Source organism: Schistocerca americana, chromosome 6, assembly GCF_021461395.2.
Source record: "Schistocerca americana isolate TAMUIC-IGC-003095 chromosome 6, iqSchAmer2.1, whole genome shotgun sequence".
Lineage (NCBI taxonomy): Eukaryota > Metazoa > Arthropoda > Insecta > Orthoptera > Acrididae > Schistocerca > Schistocerca americana.
This window is the reverse complement of record NC_060124.1, coordinates 205,537,421-205,558,600: the sequence shown is the minus strand read 5'-3', so window position 1 is coordinate 205,558,600 and position 21,180 is coordinate 205,537,421. Positions and strand designations below refer to the sequence as shown.

The 21,180-nt window shown below is 44.5% G+C and overlaps 1 protein-coding gene across 1 annotated transcript in view; it reads right to left on the bottom strand.

The window, feature by feature from the left end:
- LOC124620052 overlaps positions 1-21,180 on the bottom strand; it is a 155,141-nt gene that overhangs the window by 112,925 nt on the left and 21,036 nt on the right. The window contains exon 2 of the mRNA XM_047146719.1: positions 2,624-2,811. Within this exon, the coding sequence (XP_047002675.1) occupies positions 2,624-2,811 (188 nt within the window). The remainder of the gene's footprint in view (positions 1-2,623; positions 2,812-21,180) is intronic.

Below are 21,180 nucleotides of genomic sequence, written 5' to 3'. Positions count from 1 at the left end.
AGTGTTATGAGAAAATATGGCATCATTTGAGTAATGAAATCAAGCTAAAACGACTACATTTAGCGAAAAAGAAAGTTTTGTTTCATCACAACAATGCACCTGTTGACACATCCATTAATGGCATGGCCAAAATCAATGAGTTTAAGTTCGTTTGTAGCACCCATTGTCTAGGGGTTTGCTGGCATGGTAGCTTTGCATGTTCAGTAAGAGGGCTGGCTACCCTAAGTAATAAAAAAATAGGTAAGCATTGAATGATGAACTTGAAGGGGAATCATGTGACGTCCTCCTAGACCAAATGCCGAGAACAGTGACGAAAAAAAGAGGGTGGAGGAGCGGACAGAAGTTCAGGGCATTCTCTTGCCCTTGGGGTGGGAAACTGCCCCCTAAATGGTGGAAGAATCAGCAATGATCAACGAAATGAGGATGCAGAAGGTAATGGAAACCACTATATTAAAGACACACAATGTGTATCCACAGGACATCCCGCCTGTAACTAAAAAAAAACTGTCATAATGATCTCTGGATTGGCAGAAGATCCCCATTCGGATCTTCAGAAGGGGACTGCCACGTGGCAGAAGGCCATCAGAAAAAGACTGAATAATCAATTAAAGTGTAGCGTTCTACGAGTTGGGGGCGTGGAATGTCAGAAGTTTGAACGTGGTAGGGAAGCTATAAAATCTGAAAAGGGAAATGTAGAGGCTTAGTCTAGATGTAGTGGGGGTCAGTAAAGTGAAATTGAAAGGTAATATCTGTAGCAGCATCAGTTGGTATAACTGGAGTAGGTTTTGTTGTGAATGGGAAGGCAGGGCAGAGTGTGAGTTACTGCGAACAGTTCGTTGGTAGGGTTGTTCTCATTAAAATCGACAATAAACCAGCACCAACAACAATAATTCCGGCATATATGTTGACGTCGCACGCAAAAGATGAAGACATTTTGTTGTTGTTGTGGTCTTCAGTCCTGAGACTGGTTTGATGCAGCTCTCCATGCTACTCGATCCTGTGCAAGCTTCTTCATCTCCCAGTACCTACTGTAGCCTACATCCTTCTGAATCTGTTTAGTGTATTCGTCTCTTGGTCTCCCTCTACGATTTTTACCCTCCACGTTGCCCTCCAATGCCAAATTGGTGATCCCTTGATGCGACAGAATATGCCCTTCCAACCGATCCCTTCTTCTAGTCAAGTTGTGCCACAAATTTCTCTTCTCTCCAATTCTATTCAATGCCTCCTCATTAGTTATGTGATCTACCCATCTAATCTTGAGCATTCTTCTGTAGCAACACATTTCGAAAGCTTCTATTCTCTTCTTGTCCAAACTATTTATTGTCCATGTTTCACTTCCATACATGGCTACACTCCATACAAATACTTTCAGAAACGACTTCCTGACACTTAAATCTATACTCGATGTTAACAAATTTTTCTTCTTTAGAAACGCTTTCCTTGCCATTGCCAGTCTACATTTTATATCCTCTCTACTTCGACTATCGTCAGCTATTTTGCTCCCCAAATAGCAAAACTCCTTTACTACTTTAAGTGTCTCATTTCCTAATCTAATTCCCTCAGCATCACCCGACTTAATTCGACTATGTTCCATTATCCTCGTTTTGATTTTGTTGATGTTCATCTTATATCCTCCTTTGAAGACACTATCCATTCCGTTCAACTGCTCTTCCAAGTCCTATGCTGTCTCTGACAGAATTAGAATGTCATCGGCGAACCTCAAAGTTTTTATTTCTTCTCCATGGATATTAATACCTACTCCGAACTTTTCTTTTGTTTACTTTATTGCTTGCTCAATATACAGATTGAATAACATCGTGGGTAGGCTACAACCTTGTCTCACTCCCTTCCCAACCACTGCTTCCCTTTCATGTCCCTTGACTCTTATAACTGCCATCTGGTTTCTGTACAAATTGTAAATAGCCTTTCGCCTCCTGTATTTTACCCCTGCCACCTTCAGAATTTGAAAGAGAGTATTCCAATCAACATTGTCAAAAGCTTTTTCTAAGTCTACAAATGCTAGAAACGTAGGTTTCCCTTTCCTTAATCTGTTTTCAAAGATAAGTCGTAGGGTCACACATACAGAAAGTATATGCGGATACTGAATGGGTGAATCGGTATGTAAACAGAGAGGGAAATCTAATAATAATGGGGAACTGTACGGACTGTAGAGGAAGACAGAGACTGGAATACATCCAGCAAATAATTGAGGAAGGAGGCTGCAAATGATTCTCTAAACCAGCTCGAAGACTAACTTAAAAAAAGTTCGAATTGCTTCCTCATGCACCTCGTCCACCAGATTTAGCCCTCTCTGATTATTTTCTGTTTGCAAACTGTAAGAAATGGCTTGCTGGGAAAAGATTTACCAAAAATGAAGAGGTGGAGTCTGCAGTTGATAGCTACTTTGCGCAGGTCGACGGTTCTCACTTTAAACAGGGTATTAAAGCTACAGAACATCACTGGGGTAAGTGTATCGTGCGGAAAGAAGACTACGTACAAAAATAAAGATTTTTTCGCAACATTTTTTGTGCTTTTTTGTTGTTGTTAGGTCTGGTACTTTTGGGACAGCTCTTGCAAGCCGTCGAGACTCCTCTGGCGCGTGATATAACGTAGTGTCAGATACCTCGACGCCGGTGAGGGCAGCCAGCAGATCCCGGAAGGCCTCCATGAGCCGCGCGAAGCCGTCGCTGTCCCGCGAGTAGAGCAGGAGGATCGCCGACGGCGGTGACGGCAGCAGCGGCGACGCCGTCGACTCGCTAGTTCCCGGATGCCTCACCAGGATCGCCCCCAGTGGCGAGCTGCACAGTCGCGCTGTGGACAGAGCACGACCAGAGCTGACTCACCGCCTCTAGCCTCCACAAAGGCACAGTGTGACACATACAGTCGCGACACTCTCCAGTGTGAAAGCTGCTGCCGTTTGACAGCTGGTGCGACACTACTTCAGCATTTCCTCTACCTGATTTAGTGTCCATAACCCTGCACTGATCTGACGAGAAGTCTGTTCTGTCTGCCACTGAACTTCACTAATTCCCATTGTAGCTAACTTCAACCTACTGTCCCCACACCTTCCAGCCAACAGTTTATACCCCATCAGTTCTATCAACTCCTCTCTTTTCACATCCCCCCAACCTCATTGTGCTCCCCTCTGCCAATCCATCTGTCCATTCCCCTTTCGTGCTCCTCATTTTTCCTCCACACCCCACCTCCCGACACTTTACCTAGCAGTCTTGTCAGGCTGCTATCTATTCCCTGCATGCCCCGCCCGACAGCACTCTTCTCTCCCCCAACCCGTACCCTGCCATCCCACCCCCCTCCCCATCCCAACCCAGACTGCTGTTCACATGACATTTGCGTTCTGGTTGGACATGCCTGTAGCGATCACACGCACATAAAATGCGCTTGATTTTGTGCATGTGTGTGTGTTTTCCTTAATGAAGAAGATTTTGGTCAAAATGGTTCAAATGGCTCTGAGCACTATGGGACTTAACATCTATGGCCATCAGTCCCCCAGGACTTAGAACTACTTAAACCTAACTAACCTAAGGACATCACACAACACCCAGTCTTCACGAGGCAGAGAAAATCCCTGACCCCGCTGGGAATCGAACCCGGGAACCTGGGATTGGGAAGCGAGAACGCTACCGCAAGACCACGAGCTGCGGACTTTAGTCAAAAGCTACGTGTGAAACAGTCTTCTCACATCTCAGGTCAACAGGTCATTTTTATGGTGAGTAGCAATCTATTGTTTTCCTATTATTATTGATATTTCAACTTATCTGTTTCCCAGCATATCTGATTAGAGATCTAACATTTCACGCTCTGTTGATAGAATACCAGTCTTGTTTTTGTTGATGACTACATCCTCCTGAGAAGTCCCCATCTGGAGATGTGAAAGTGGCACTATTTTATTTTCTTAATATTTTGTTCAAGAGGACCCATCACCATTAACACTTAAAGCTGAGCTGTATGTCCTCGTGGGAAACAAAAAGATCACCACTGTAGTTCCTCCTCGCTTTCATCCATTTGGAGTGCCAGCACAGCAAGGTCCCACTGGCTAACAATACGAGGTAGATCAGTGAGTCATCCAGCAATTACAGTACAGCCCATAAATTAACTGATCAATTGCTACAGAACATCTTACATCATTGGTTTTCTCCTGCCTTGTGACAATTATATTTCTATAAATGTATGCCAGATAGATACAGAACTGATTGTATCAATGTGTATTTTCTGTGTGTAGCTCATTCATAGCAATCATTTAAGGCAACTGTATCAATGACCAAATACTGGTTTAACAGGGAGGCTAAGAGTCAGACTACAAATACAAAGGATCAGGGTTCAATCTTCAGTTGATTTTAGGATTTTTTCCTTCTGGGTCGCATATAGGTCCTTTTGCCTTTTGAAAGTTCTTTTTGTAAGTCAAAAATAGCCAAACTGCTCTGTGGTTTGCATTCAATATTAATCTTTAATCCCTCTATAACTTGCAAGGCAAGGCAAGCCAAAAGTCAGCCAAAAGTACACATTAGTTAGTTACTAGAGCGTGCGTCATTTACGACGGCAGCCGAGTTTAGGTTCGTTCTGCGCATCTGACGTCACAAAACACAGTCAGCCAATGAACAGAGAACGACGTTGCCAGAGCTCGACTGCAGTGGAGAGCACAGACGAGTGTCTTCAGTTTTAGAAACGTTCAGTCATAAATAAAGTAATTGAACAAAAGCAATGTCTTGATAGCAGTCTTTCTTTTATAGAAAGTTTGGAAAAAGCGTTCTTTATACTAATTGCTTCACATTCTATTAATTAATTAAACCAACAGGCAATAAGCCTCCTAATTAAGGCGATAGCAAGGAAAGGTGTTGGTATCATTCTCACTAACTGCTTTTTCGCAATAAAGAACAGCGGTAATTATTTATTTCCTATTGTACTTCGACGAAACGTAAGTAATTCATAGTCATACCAACAGTGTTTGTCGGTAGTTTGCGTGTTATTTTAAAGTCCTCCGGGAGATCTATTAACTGATGAGCTGCGTTAGCGTAACGGTTCGAGTGCTGCCGGCACGGTATCTCAGTGTGTTCGGTCAGACGGCTAGCTGATCTCTGTAATAAAAAACTGAGTTAATGGATCAACAACGAACTAAAACGGGTGTCTTTCGACGTCCGCCCAGAGCAGATACAACGAACGAAAACGAACAAAATGAGATTTTTTTTTTTTTTTAAAAAAAGGAGTGTTTGGTTGCTAAGCAAAAGGTTCCGAGTTCAAACCTTCTTCAGTGTTAAATATTTTCTTTATTTAAAAGCAATATCGAAGTGTCTTACTTCATGAATTTTATTCGTTTGAATGTAATTTTTTGAAATTTCTAATGGCAACTAAAACTGACCATATGGAAAGTATATGCTATGGACTTTTACCTCTGCAAACTCTTCAAAATTTCGTGCAATGAATTACTGCATCTAATGCTGCACAATAACTGCGTTGAACATCGAAACAGAATTAAGACATTTAAGGGGGGGAGAGGGAGGCGGGGGTATCAGTCAAGAAGATGCGTAAAAATCAAATTTTTGTGCCAAATAGTTTTTGTGAAATCGAATGATAAAGTGTGTCAAAGCAGTCGAACATCATGTGTCTGCACAGGCGAGCAGTGCAGTGATAACAAAATCGCGCACTACACGGAATGCTGGGAGCACATTTCCGTAGTAGCGAAAGGGTTAATGCGGCCATGGTGGCTTTACTTCATAAACTGCGCGCTCCCCCTAAACGTAAGTTTGCGAACTTTACTATGGCGCTGCTCCTCTTGGCGCATACAACTGGCAACGCAGCAATCTCCCGCGTCTGGGCGGGCATGCGCGAACCGCCAATATAAAAGAATTGAACTATAGCGCTCCAAGCAATCAGGAAGCAGTCACATCCATCGTAAGGATAATTGATGCTTTCAGTTATCTCCCTACTTAACTAACGAAATTATTGTTATATTTTTGCGTTTCAGGCAGCAGCCGTCGGGCGAGAAACAACAGCAACAGGGATGTAAAAGTTCGTGACATTTTACGAGTTCCTAGCCAGGAGCAAATTGTTCAGTCTCACCTGTATGTTTTGGTAGTTTAGTTTTTGAATCTCTGCATGGTAATCTAATTTACTAGACGCATTCTTGCGTTTTCGTCAGCATCTATAGTAGAGTTCCACAGCACATCTGTTGTATTTTGTCTGTCTATGTAGAGTAGTTTTCCACAGTCTTTAACATGGATAGGTACTGTGATTGCTGTTTACGGATGTGAACTGAGTTGGTGACACTTTGCTCTCAGCTCCAGGTTGTGTTGGCTTCAGTTGCTCAGACTGAGATTGCAGTGGATGGGCACAACCCACGAATCTGCCAATCAGTCCGCACTGGTGGCCAGCCGAATTACTGCTCACATAAAGGTTGATCCCTCACTTGTGGATTTGTGGTCGAGAGGAGGTTGCACTGGGGTGTGGCAGGCTCGAAAGACTTCCCGGAGCGGGGAGGGGGGGGGGTATGGAAGTCCTCCCCGCCCCCAGTTAGTCTGACAAACAAGTTCCAGGTATTGTCTGTGGCTGACACTGTCCCTCGGACAGATGCAGTCACTCGTCCTGTTTCAGAGGGAAACCTCTCAGCCCGCAAGAGCAGGCAATAATGAAGGGTGAGATTATTGATAGTTGGGAGCTCCAATGTTAGGCGTGTTATTGGGCCCCTTAGGGACATGGCTGCCAAGGAGGGGAAGAAAGCCAATGTGCACTCTGTGTGCATACAGAGTGGCATCATTCCAGGTGTGTAATGGGTCCTACTGGATGCTTGCCAGCTGCAAGTGGTGGCTTATGTTGCTACCAATGATGTGTGTCGCTTTGGATTGGAAGAGATTTTCTCTAGTTTCAAGCAGCTTGCTTGCGAGATAAAAGTAGAGCTCACCATTTGCATCATAGTTGACAGGACCGATTGTGGACCTCTTGTACAGAGCTGAGGGGAGGGTCTGAATCAGAGGCTCCGGCAGTTCTCCGATCGTGTAGGCTGCAGATTCCTCGACTTGAGCTGAAGGCGGTGGGCTTTCAAGTTCCACTAAAAAGGTCAGTAGTCCACTGCACGCAGATGGCGGTTACATGGGTAGTGGGGGCTGTATGGTGTGGACTGGGTGGTGTTTTAAGTTAGAGGGTCTTACAAAAACACAAAAAGGGCTTCAGTCTGAAAGGGTGAAGGCCAAACACAGGAAGAACGTAGATGCAGGAACCATTTGTACAACAGTTGTAAATTGTCATAGCTGTGTTGTGAAAGTACCAGAGCTCCAAACGCTAACAGAAAGCACTGATGCTCAGACCTTATAAGCACTGAAAGCTGGCTAAAACTGGAGAGAAACTGCGCCAAAATTTTTGCGAAGAGCCTAACTGTGTTCAGAAACGATAGGCAAACTATAGTTGGTGGTGGCGTATTTGTTGCTGTTAGTAGTAGTTTCTCTTGTAGCGAAATTGAAGTAGATAGTTCCTGCGAGTCAGTATGCCAGAGGTTATTCTCGGCAACCGAAATAATATAATAACTGGATCATTTTACTGACTTCCCATATCAGATGATACAATTGCCAAAAGGTTTAAAGACAACTTAAGTCTAATCTCAAATACGTACCTGACTCACACAACTATAGTTGCTGGTGACTTCAATTTACTCTCGATATGTTGGCAAAAATACATGTTTGAATCCGGAGCTGAGCCTAAAACATCATCCGAAATTGTGGTAAACGCATTCTCTGAAAATATGAATATCTGGGGTGCTCTGATTTCCGCCAAAAGAAACTCAATGACAGCGCTCTGGTTGGAAGGCACCTCTGTTAGAGACGCTGTTCTCAAGGGTAAGCATAGCGTCGGTAGCTACCGAAACTTAATGAAACTATAAAGACTGAAGAGGGAATATTCCGTGATGTCTCACAGCAAATTCAGCATTTTTCCTACCGAAAGACCGGGGAAAAAAATCTGTTGCATTACTTATTGAATGCCCCTCGTACATTAATGTTGAGTGTCAATAATAAGTTACAAAGTTAAGGGCTCCACCTTGGTCAAGTTGTAATAAAGTGATCTAGTAACTTATGTGGAGTAGTATCATCTCAGCTCTCTCGAGGAGTACAGCTAAGAACCCACCACTGTACGGCGAGTGTTATTTCTTGCAGCACAATATGTTGCACTATGGTCACTATGGTTCATGATGGTCCCCTGGACATTACAATTGATGGTACGTGGTTGTTAGTATAGTGTGTGATCACCAGGACGACAATATAGGCTCTGCAATGTGTCCCCATGCTGTCCACAAGGCTGATATGGAGTTCTTATGGTATTGTATTGTATGTTAACCGGGGACCTAGAAACGATGGAGGGGCTCCATCCCTGCTGCAGCCGCAGCCCACGACGACTACCGCAGTCCACTTCACTCCTCCACTGTGCCACATCGAACCCAGGGTTATTGCGCAGTTCGGCCCCCCGGTGGACCCCCCCCCCCCCCTCTGGGAACGTCTCACGCCAGACGAGTGTAACCCCTATGTTTGTGTTTGTGTGGTAGAGTAATGGTGGTGTACGCATATGGGGAGAACTTGTTTGCACAGCAATCGCCGACATAGTGTAGCTGTGGCGGAATAAGGGGAACCAGCCCGCATTCGCCGAGGCAGATGGAAAACTGCCTAAAAATCATCCACAGACTGGCTGGCTCACCGGACTTTGACACAAGTCCGCCGGGCGGATTTGTGCTGGGGACCAGGCGCTCCTTTCCACTCCGGAAAGCCGTGCGTTAGACCACTCGGCTAACCGGGCGGGCTTCTTACGGTAACGAGTTCCATTACATGACCAGCGTGGTTGACAATTGCTGGATGGTGACTAGTGCTGCAGTGTGTCCCCCCAACACATCCTATACATTCTCAGAGGCACGGGCACCTCACTCCATTCATCGAATATCCTCTCACTCCAAGACCTCACTCACCTGTGCTGTTCGATATGGTCGTGCATTATTATCCACAAAAATGAAGTGAGTTCAAAATGCACCCCTCAGATGATGCACTTGGAAAGGAATATAGTGTCACAGTAACCTTTACCAGTGAGTGAAATGTGTTGAAACATTTGGATGTCACTACATCCATGGAACATTATACCTCCTCACACCATAACGCCTGGACTACCAAAGCTATCATATTCGACAATGTTCTCTCTCTAGTGGGTGGAGGAGCCCTCAGAACGAGAGGATCTTTGTCGCTCAGACTGGCGAGTCCGTTCCCCTGACTTAAATCCCATCGACGATGTGTGGAATCCCTCGTGGAGACCTACTGCAGCATGCCAGCATGCACCAGCGATCGCCCAGAAGTGTCCAACCGCGCTGCTGAAGGAATGGAACACCTGACCACAACAACTCTTTACCCACATTGTGGCCAGCATGGAACACGTTGCACAGCGTGCAGTTTCATCCCTGATCATAATACACTACACTCATGGTCATAAATTAAGGACAATGCTGATACATGGTGAAACAACTCTCGGGTGGGCGGTTTGCCGGTTTAACCGCCTCTGGGTATGGCCATGCGGTGCATTTGACTTGCAGTCGTCACACGGTGGCGCTGGCAGCAGTCCACGTACGAAGAGGTGTGTTGGTGCATGTCAGAGTGCAGTGCAGCTAGTAAGTGTGCAGACGTTTTCAGACGTGCTAATGGAGACTGTGTGTTGAAAATGGCTCAAATAGCACATATTGATGACGTTATGAGGGGTAGAAAACTAGAACGGTTGGAGGGTGGTCAAACACAGCAGGTCGTAGTATGGGCCCTCCGTGTGCCACAAAATGTGGTCTCAAGGTTATGGCAACGATTCCAGGAGACAGGAAACGTGTCCAGGCGCTACAATACGGGACGCCCACAGTGTACAACGCCACAAGAAGACCGATATCTCACCATTAGTGCCTGCAGACGGCCATGGAGTATTGTAGGTAGCCTTGCTCGGGACCTTACCGCAGCTACTGGAACAGTTGTCTCCAGACACAGAGTCTACAGACGACTGAACAGACATGGTTTATTCGTCCGGAGACCTGCAAGGTGCATTCCACTGACCCCTGGTCAGAGGAGAGCCCGTAAAGCCTGGTGTCGAGAGCAAAGTACATGGTCATTGGAACAGTGGTTCCATTTTATGTTCACGGACGAGTCCAGGTGTAGTATGAACAGTGATTCTCGCCGGGTTTTCATCTGGCATGAGCCAGCCGATGTGGCCAAACGGTCCTAGGTGCTTCAGTCTGGAACCGCGCGACCGCTGTGGTCGCAGGTTCGAATCCTGCCTCGGGCATGGATATGTGTGGTGTCCTTAGGTTAGTTAGGATTAAGTAGTTCTAAGTTCTAGGGGACTGATGACCTCAGAAGTTTAGTCCCATAGTGCTCAGAGCCATCTGAATCATCTGGCATGAACCAGATACCAACCCCTTAATATCCTTGAAAGGGACCTGTATGGATGTCGTGGTTTGATGGTGTGGGGTGGGATTATGATTGGTGCACGTACACCCCTGCATGTCTTTGACAGAGGAACTGTAACACGTCAGGTGTATCGGGACGTCATTTTGCACCCGGTGCAGTGGGTCCCACCTTCCTCCTGATAGATGATAACACCTGGCCCCACCGAGCTGCCATCGTGGAGGAGTACCTTGAAACAGAAAATATCAGGCGAATGTAGTGGCCTGCCTATTCTCCAGACTTAAACCCCATCGAGCACGTCTGGGATGCTCTCGGTCGACGTATCACTGCACGTTTTCAAACTCCTAGGACACTTCAGGAGCTCCGACAGGCACTGGTGCAAGAATGGGAGGCTATGCCCCAGCAGCTGCTCGACCACCTGATCCAGAGTATGTCAACCCGTTGTGCGGCCTGTGTACGTGTGCTTGGTGATCATATCCCATACTGATGTCGGGGTACATGCACAGGAAACAGTGGCGTTTTGTAGCACATGTGTTTCGGGACGGTTTTCTCAACTTATCACCAATACTGTGGACTTGCAGATCTGTGTCGTGTGTGTTTCCTATGTGCCTATGCTATTCGCGCCAGTTTTGTGTAGTGTCACGCTGTGTGTCACCACATTCTGCAATTATCCTTAATATATGAGCATGAGTGTATTAAGAACCATGTCCTGCCTTTTTTAACGCTCAGTGTCTCATCATATATCGCGGTGAGTTCAGTGTAATTATTGTCTATGAATGAAAGCGTCATTTCTGCTTATTTCATAAGTATTTCTGTCAGTCACCTTCTGAACTGTACTGTAGCAGTTCTTTTTATGTTAGTCCACGTTTCATCAAGCTGTGTTACTTGGCGGTGACCCATCATGCGAAAGTTACTTTCGTCCGTAAGTCTCGCACACCAGTCTAGTGGATCGTTAATGCAATTCAATCACACTTAACATTTATCTCTAGTGATGTGAGTCATCTTTCATAGAAATATATTCTGTTAAGGTACTGTCTCAGGAACGAATTATTGTGATTCTTGAGAAGGTCACTTAAACAAGATAGAGTCTTGTTCACTCTTTGTTACTAATGATATTTACGTGAACAAGTTTTATTGATAACAGAGGCATTAATAAAGTGGCATACCGCACTGACATTTTAAACAACTGCAAGAGACTAAGTAATTAGCGCTTATGTATTTCGACCCTCACAGAACAATTGGATTTTTGCTAATCAAAGATACAAGTTTTGCATTGCTATTGTCATCACTACTGGTTCATGGAAATGTCATTATTATTAATAACCCACACTAATGTTATAAATGGGAAAGTAACTCTGTTATGCTTTCACGATTAAACTGCTGAATCGATTTTGATGAAATGTGGTATGGAGATAGCTTGAGCCTGAGGAAGAATAGAAGCTACTTTAGAAAGTGTGTAGTACAAAATATTTATTGATTTGAAGGATATAACGCGAAATAAGCAATAATACTTACCCTTTGAAAAAACTGTTTACTTTTTGGCTTTTGACGTTTATCATACTTGTGAAAATGTTTTGACTGTTCAATATATTCTACATAATACGATTTAATATAATGAATACAATGCTTATACAATGCTCATCACGTTTAATCCATACTTCCATACTAATATGAGTCACAAACCCATAGCATTTTAGCCACCGATTTCGAGTTTCAAGTGTCTTTTATAGCTTCTGAGACGCTTGAAAACTCACAATGATGGCATAGTTTAAATTTTGTACGACAAACAGGGTCATTACCCATTTACATTTTCAACGTCGGAGGATTTCCGTGAGGCTGTATTTCATTACTTGTATGGTAAGAGGAGTAGTAGACCTAGGTCCAGGACACTGCCTTGCCTCTGGGTTGGGAAACTGGCCGCAAAGGCGGAAGATTCAGCAATGATCACCGGGATGAGGATGCAGAAGGCAATGGAAACCACTGCATTCAGGATACATCGCGTGTATCTGCAGCACATGTCGCCTGTAACTGAAAAAGTGTCATGATGATGTCGCCATTGGCAAAAGATTCCGGACTAGTCCCCCATTCGGATCTCCAGAAGGGGACTGCCAAGGGAAGGGGAAGATGACCATTAGAAAAACATTGAATAACCAACGAAAGGGTAGCGTTATACGTGTAGGGGCGTGGAATGTCAGAAGTGAGAATGTGGTAAGCAAGCTAGAAAATCTGAAAAGGGAAATACTAAAGCGAAATCTACTGAGTGATCAAAAAAAGTCATTATAAATTTGAAAACTTAATAAACCGCGGAATAATGTAGATAGAGAGGTAAAAAATGAAACACATGCTTGGAATGACATGGGGTTTTATTAGAACCAAAAAAAAAAAAAACAAGGTTCACAAAATGAAGCGTGAAAGATCTCTTGCGGGCGTCGTTTGGTGATGTTCGTGTGCTCAGCCGCCAGTTTCGTCATGCTTGGCTTCCCAGGTCCCCAGACCTCAGTCCGTGCGATTATTGGCTTTGGGGTTACCTGAAGTCACAAGTGTATCGTGATCGACCGACATCTCTAGGGATGCTGAAAGACAACATCCGACGCCAGTGCCTCATCATAACTTCGGACATGCTTTACAGTGCTGTTCACAACATTATTCCTCGACTACAGCTATTATTGAGGAATGATGGTGGACATATTGAGCATTTCCTGTAAAGAACATCATCTTTGCTTTTCTTACTTTGTTACGCTAATTATTGCTATTCTGATCAGAAGAAGCGCCATCTGTCGGACATTTTTTGAACTTTTGTATTTTTGGGTTCTAATAAAACCCCATGTCATTCCAAGCATGTGTGTCAATTTGTACCTCTCTATCTACATTATTCCGTGATTTATTCAGTTTTCAAATTTATACTGACTTTTTGATCACCCAGTAAATATAGTGAGCGCAGTGAAGTAAAATGGAAAGAAGACCAGGATTTCTAGTCGGATGAGTATACAGTAATATTAACAGCACCAGAAAAGGGTATAACGGAAGCAGGATTAGTTATGAATAGGAAACTAGAGCATAGAGTTAGTTATTGTGAACAGTTTAGTGGTACGGTTGTTTTCAGCAAAGCAACACCGACAACGCAACGGTAGTTCAGGTATAAATGCCGCAGTCGCAAGCCGAAGATGAAGAGATAGAGAAAGTATTTAAGGATATGGAACGGGCGATTCAGTACATAAAGGGAGATGAAAATCTAACAGTCATGGGAGATTGGGATGCGGCTGTTGGGGAAGGAATAGAAGAAGGGGATACGGGAGAATGTGGGCTTGTTAGTAGGAATGAGAGCGGAGAAGGAATAATTGAGTTCTGCAACAGATTTCAGTTAGTAACAGCGACTATTCTGTTCAAGAATCACAATAGAAGGAGGTATACTTCGAAAAGGCAGGAATATAAAGGAAGATTTCAATTAGATTACGTCATGGTCTGGCAGAGATTCCGAAATCAAATATTCGATTAAGGCATATCCAGGTGCAGATATAGACTCGGATTACAATTTAGTCTAAGAGACTATTCGGGAAGAAACAATGCGCAAAAAAGTGGGATGTGGAAGTACTAAGGTATGACGAGATACGCTTGAAGTTCTCTGAGGCTATACATACAGCAATAAGGAATAGCTCAGTAGGCAGTTCAGCTGAAGAAGAATGGGCATCTCTAAAAAAGGGCAGTCATAGAAATTGGGAAGAAAAACATAGGTACAAGGAAGATAATTACGAAGAAACAATGGATAACAGAACAAATATTTCAGTTGATCGATGAAAGAAGAAAGTGCAGAAATGTTCTGGAAAATTCAGGAGTACAGAAATACAAGTAACTTAGGAATGAAATGAATAGGAAATGCAGGGAAGCTAATGCGAAAGGGCTGCACGAAAAATGTGAAGAAATCGAAAAAGAAATGATTGTCGGAGGGACTGACTCAGTATACAAGGAAGTCAAAACAACCTTTGGTGAAATGAAAAGCAAGGATGGTAACATTAAGAGTGCAATGGGAATTCCACTGTTAAATACAGAGGGGAGAGCTGATAAGTGGAAACAATACATCGAAGGCCGCTGTGAGGGGGAAGGCTTGTCTGACGACGTGGTAGAAACAGAAGTTGATATAGAAGAGATAGGGGGTCCAGTATTAGAATCAGAATTTAAACGCGCTTTGGAAGACTTTTGATCGAATAAGACGGAAGGGATAGATAACGTTCCATCAGAATTTCTAAAATTATTGGAGAAATGGCAACAAAACGACTATTCACCTAAGTGTGTAGAATGTATGAGTCTGGCGATAGACCATCTGACTTTGGGAAAAGCATCGTCCACACAACTGCGAAGACTGCGAGAGCTGACAAGTGCGAGCATTATCGCACAATCAGCGTAACAACTCTTGTATCGAAGTTGCTGCTGTGTTCGGATGCAGGCTGAGTTGGCATCCCTTCGCTCCCAGCTTCAGGCAGTGTTGGCTTCGGTCACACAGCTTGAGGCTGTTGCCAATGGGCATCACTGTGGGGGTCCGGATGGGGGTTTGCCGGGGACGGCCAGCTCGTCCCACGCATCCCCTGATCGGACTACGACTGTGGTTGCCCAGGATACTGCCTGACATGGCTGCTTGTCCTGTTCCAGAGGTTGCCCCTCAGTCTGCAAGATCCGGGCAGTCGCAGAGGGTGGGCTTACTGGTAGTTGGGAGCTCCAACGTCAGGCGCGTAATGGGGCCCCTTAGGGAAATGGCAGCAAGAGAGGGGAAGGAAACCAAAGTGCACTCCGTGTGCATACCGGGGGGGAGTCACTCCAGATGTGGAAAGGGTCATTCCAGATGCGATGAAGGTACAGGGTGCACCCATCTGCAGGTGGTCGCTCATGTCGGCACCAATGATGTGTGTCGCTATGGATCGGAGGAAATCCTCTCTGGCTTCCGGCGGCTATCTGATTTGGTGAAGACTGCCAGTCTCGCTAGCGGGATGAAAGCAGAGCTCACCATCTGCAGCATCGTCGACAGGACTGACTGCAGACCTTTGGTACAGAGCCGAGTGGAGGGTCTGAATCAGAGGCTGAGACGGTTCTGCGACCGTGTGGGCTGCAGATTCCTCGACTTGCGCCATAGGGTGGTGGGGTTTCGGGTTCCGCTGGATAGGTCAGGAGTCCACTACACGCAACAAGCGGCTACACGGATAGCAGGGGTTGTGTGGCGTGGGCTGGGCGGTTTTTTAGGTTAGATGGCCTTGGGCAAGTACAGAAAGGGCAACAGCCTCAACGGGTGCGGGGCAAAGTCAGGACATGCGGGGACCAAGCAGCAATCGGTATTGTAATTGTAAACTGTCGAAGCTGCGTTGGTAAAGTACCAGAACTTCAAGCGCTGATAGAAAGCACCGAAGCCGAAATCGTTATAGGTACAGAAAGCTGGCTTAAGCCAGAGGTAAATTCTGCCGAAATTTTTACAAAGGTACAGACGGTGTTTAGAAAGGATAGATTGCATGCAACCGGTGGTGGAGTGTTCATCGCTGTTAGTAGTAGTTTATCCTGTAGTGAAGTAGAAGTGGATAGTTCCTGTGAATTATTATGGGTGGAGGTTACACTCAACAACCGAACTAGGTTAATAATTGGCTCCTTTTACCGACCTCCCGACTCAGCAGCATTAGTGGCAGAACAACTGAGAGAAAATTTGGAATACATTTCACATAAATTTTCTCAGCATCGAGTGACATTATACTGAGTGCACTATCCGAAAATTACCTCGAGCAATTAAACAGAGAACCGACTCGTGGAGATAACATCTTGGACCTACTGATAACAAACAGACACGAACTTTTCGACTCTGTATGTACAGAACAGGGAATCAGTGATCGTAAGGCCGTTGCAGCATCCCTGAATATGGAAGTTAATAGGAATATAAAAAAAGGGAGGAAGGTTTATCTGTTTAGCAAGAGTAATAGAAGGCAGATTTCAGACTACCTAACAGATCAAAACGAAAATTTCTGTTCCGACACTGACAATGTTGAGTGTTTATGGAAAAAGTTCAAGGCAATCGTAAAATGCGTTTTAGACAGGTACGTGCCGAGTAAAACTGTGAGGGACGGGAAAAACCCACCGTGGTACAACAACAAAGTTAGGTTCAAAAAATGGTTCAAATGGCTCTGAGCACTATGGGACTCAACTGCTGAGGTCATTAGTCCCCTAGAACTTAGAACTAGTTAAACCTAACTAACCTAAGGACATCACAAACATCCATGCTCGAGGCAGGATTCGAACCTGCGACCGTAGCGGTCTTGCGGTTCCAGACTGCAGCGCCTTTAACCGCACGGCCACTTCGGCCGGCCCAACAAAGTTAGGAAACTACTGCGAAAGCAAAGAGAGCTCCACTCCAAGTTTAAACGCAGCCAAAACCTCTCAGACAAACAGAAGCTAAACGATGTCAAAGTTAGCGTAAGGAGGGCTATGCGTGAAGCGTTCATTGAATTCGAAAGTGAAATTCTATGTACCGACTTGACAGAAAATCCTAGGAAGTTCTGGTCTTACGTTAAATCAGTAAGTGGCTCGAAACAGCATATCCAGACACTACGGGATGATGATGGCATTGAAACAGAGGATGACACGCGTAAAGCTGAAATACTAAACACCTTTTTCCAAAGCTGTTTCACAGAGGAAGACCGCACTGCAGTTCCTTCTCTAAATCCTCGCACAAACGAAAAAATGGCTGACATCGAAATAAGTGTCCAAGGAATAGAACAGCAACTGGAATCACTCAATAGAGGAAAGTCCACTGGACCTGACGGGATACCAATTCGATTCTACACAGAGTACGCGAAAGAACTTGCCCCCCTGCTAACAGCCGTGTACCGCAAGTCTCTAGAGGAACGGAGGGTTCCAAATGATTGGAAAAGAGCACAGATAGTCCCAGTCTTCAAGAAGGGTCGTCGAGCAGATGCGCAAAACTATAGACCTATATCTCTGACGTCGATCTGTTGTAGAATTTTAGAACATGTTTTTTGCTCGAGTATCATGTCGTTTTTGGAAACCCAGAATCTACTATGTAGGAATCAACATGGATTCCGGAAACAGCGATCGTGTGAGACCCAACTCGCTTTATTTGTTCATGAGACCCAGAAAATATTAGATACAGGCTCCCAGGTAGATACTATTTTTCTTGACTTCCGGAAGGCGTTCGATACAGTTCCGCACTGTCGCCTGATAAACAAAGTAAGAGCCTACGGAATATCAGACCAGCTGTGTGACTGGATTGAAGAGTTTTTAGCAAACAGAACACAGCATGTTGTTATCAATGGAGAGACGTCTACAGACGTTAAAGTAACCTCTGGCGTGCCACAGGGGAGTGTTATGGGACCATTGCTTTGCACAATATATATAAATGACCTAGTAGATAGTGTCGGAAGTTCCATGCGGCTTTTCGCGGATGATGCTGTAGTATACAGAGAAGTTGCAGCATTAGAAAATTGTAGCGAAATGCAGGAAGATCTGCAGCGGATAGGCACTTGGTGCAGGGAGTGGCAACTGACCCTTAACATAGACAAATGTAATGTATTGCGAATACATAGAAAGAAGGATCCTTTATTGTATGATTATATAATAGCGGAACAAACACTGGTAGCAGTTACTTCTGTAAAATATCTGGGAGTATGCGTGCGGAACGATTTGAAGTGGAATGATCATATAAAATTAATTGTTGGTAAGGCGGGTACCAGGTTGAGATTCATTGGGAGAGTGCTTAGAAAATGTAGTCCATCAACAAAGGAGGTGGCTTACAAAACACTCGTTCGACCTATACTTGAGTATTGCTCATCAGTGTGGGATCCGTACCAGATCGGTTTGACGGAGGAGATAGAGAAGATCCAAAGAAGAGCGGCGCGTTTCGTCACAGGGTTATTTGGTAGCCGTGATAGCGTTACGGAGATGTTTAATAAACTCAAGTGGCAGACTCTGCAAGAGAGGCGCTCTGCATCGCGGTGTAGCTTGCTCGCCAGGTTTCGAGAGGGTGCGTTTCTGGATGAGGTATCGAATATATTGCTTCCCCCTACTTATACCTCCCGAGGAGATCACGAATGTAAAATTAGAGAGATTAGAGCGCGCACGGAGGCTTTCAGACAGTCGTTCTTCCCGCGAACCATACGCGACTGGAACAGGAAAGGGAGGTAATGACAGTGGCACGTAAAGTGCCCTCCGCCACACACCGTTGGGTGACTTGCGGAGTATAAATGTAGATGTAGATAATATACAGAAGAATGGAAAGTAAAATTGAGGATGTGCTGGATGACGATCATACTGATGTAAAAGGTATCGATTGAAAACAATAGATTGATAGGTGTCACGTATAATTTTGGTATCTGAATTTTTGGTATCTGAATCGATTGTGAACGAGCAGCGATGTTGTAAGCTGTATCACAGAAGTATCTTTGAGCTGCACGAGGGCGCAGTGGAGCGGTCAGTGTTAAGCTTTGGTAGAGAGAGTGGTCAAAGTTCAGCTATGTTAGAGTTAGGCTGACAATGTTAAGCAGCGTTAGAAAGAGGAAGCAATGGAAGTATTATAATTGAAATAAAGTCTCAATGTATCACTGAATCTTTTGTGAAGGAGGAAGTCTAATGGAATATCAGGTAAATGTCATAACGATGTTAGTTTTTTCATTATTGTTGCGCCATCGAACTAATTTGGTTACTGTACTGAAAGTTGTTAGATTTGAGAGATAGCAAAGCGTATTGTTTGGATGTTGAGAAGTTCATTAAATTTAGAATCTGCCTTGAGCACTTTTTCTCAATATACAAAAAAAAGAAGTCATTTCTGGGCATATTTAATTTTCTTACAGACCTTTCTGTTACAATTCTTTTTAATGCATCATCAAACCAAGCATGTACGAAAAATAGTTCGATTTGCAATCAACAGAGAACTCATTGAACCTCTCGAGTGTCTCTGTGTGGATACAGTAATTTGCAGCTTTAGCATAGCGGTGCGCAAGACAGCAGCACTGCAACACGTTATACAGATTTCCGCAGAATAGAGGAAAGTAAAAAATATTATAATTTTTTATTTATTCAATCAGGGCCAACTTATGTTATTCAGAGACAGTTTTTGTGATCAATTTTGCAAAACCAATTACTCTACGTTCATGTCAAAGTTCATTATTCAGGCAATTTAAACTCTTCAGTATTCTTGCAGTGAAATTCATAACTTTTACAGTATGAAAGACTTCCCTTTTCATTACGACAGTTGGTTATTATCACAGTGCAGCTTGGCTTCCACATTACGATAGTTCATCTATTATCACAGCTCAGGCTTACAATCGGAAACAGAGTACTACAGTCCGTATTTTTATTTATTTAGATAACTTTCACTTAAATTTTTATTATTTAGATAACTTTCGCTATGAGAAGGTATTAAAGCAAGGTAAAAACTCACTGTTTGTGTAATTCATTTGGTAAATAGGTTGTAGCAGAATGCACTCGTTATTTATGCTGATATCACATGTCTAAGAAGGTTACCATTTGTGGCAATATTTTATCAGCAGCCACTCACAATATTTACAGGTGGGCTGTAGACATATGTACAACATACACTATTTGATCAAAAGTATCCGGACACTTGGCTCAAAATGACTTACAAATTCGTGGCGCCCTCCATCGGTAATGCTGGAATTCAATATGATGTTGGCCCACACTTAGCCTTGATGACAGCTTCCACTCTTGCAGGCATACGTTCAATCAAGTGTTGGAAGGGTTCTTGGGGAATGGCAGCCGATTCTTCACGAAGTGCTGCACTGAGGAGAGGTATCGATGTCGGTCGGTGACGCCTGGCACGAATTCGCAGTTCCAAAACATCGCAAAGGTGTTTTATAAGATTCAGTGCAGGACTCTGTGCAGGCCAGTCGATTACAGGGATGTTATTGTCGTGTAACCACTCCGCCACAAGCCATGCATTACGTACAGGTGCTCGATCGTGTTGAAAGATGCAATCGCCATCCCCGAATTGCTCTTCAACAGTGGGAAGCAAGAAGGTGATTAAAATATCAATGTAGGCCTGTGATGTGACAGTGCCACGCAAAACACCAAGGGGTGCAAGCCTCCTTCATGGAAAACACGACCATACCATAACACCACCGCCTCCGAAGTTTACTGTTGGCACTAAACACGCTGGCGCGAATGGCGTCCTGTGGTATAGCAACCCACGCTTCATACAGCTGGTTCTAAAGTTCATCTGGGGTAGTTGACATTGGGTCACAGCACTGCACCCGTCGTCATATTTTCGAATGGCAATAAGTCTGGTTACCTGGCGGGCCAGGACAAAAGGCTGACACCCTGTGACACCAAGGAGGCACGTGTTCGTGCAGCATGTGGTCGTCCATTGTCTTGCTGAAAAATGGTGTCTGGGGCGATGTGCTGAGAGAGTATGGCAAGGACAGCAGTATGTCATTCATGTGGGTCACATTGTTCACAGTGCCCTGGACAGGTACCAACTGTGGTTGGTGGGTTTAAAAAGGGGGGAAGGGACCAAAAAATGGTTCAAATGGCTCTATGCACTATGGGACGTAACATCTGAGGTTATCAGTCCCCTTGACTTAGAACCTAAATACCCTAAGGCCATCACACACATCCATGCCCGAGGCAGGATTCGAATCTGCGACCGTAGCAGCAGCGCGGTTCCGGACTGAAGCGCCTAGAACCGTTTGGTCACAGCGGCCGGCCGGGGAAGGGACCAAACTCCTTTGTCATCCGTCCCCACCAACTCTGGACTTGTGGT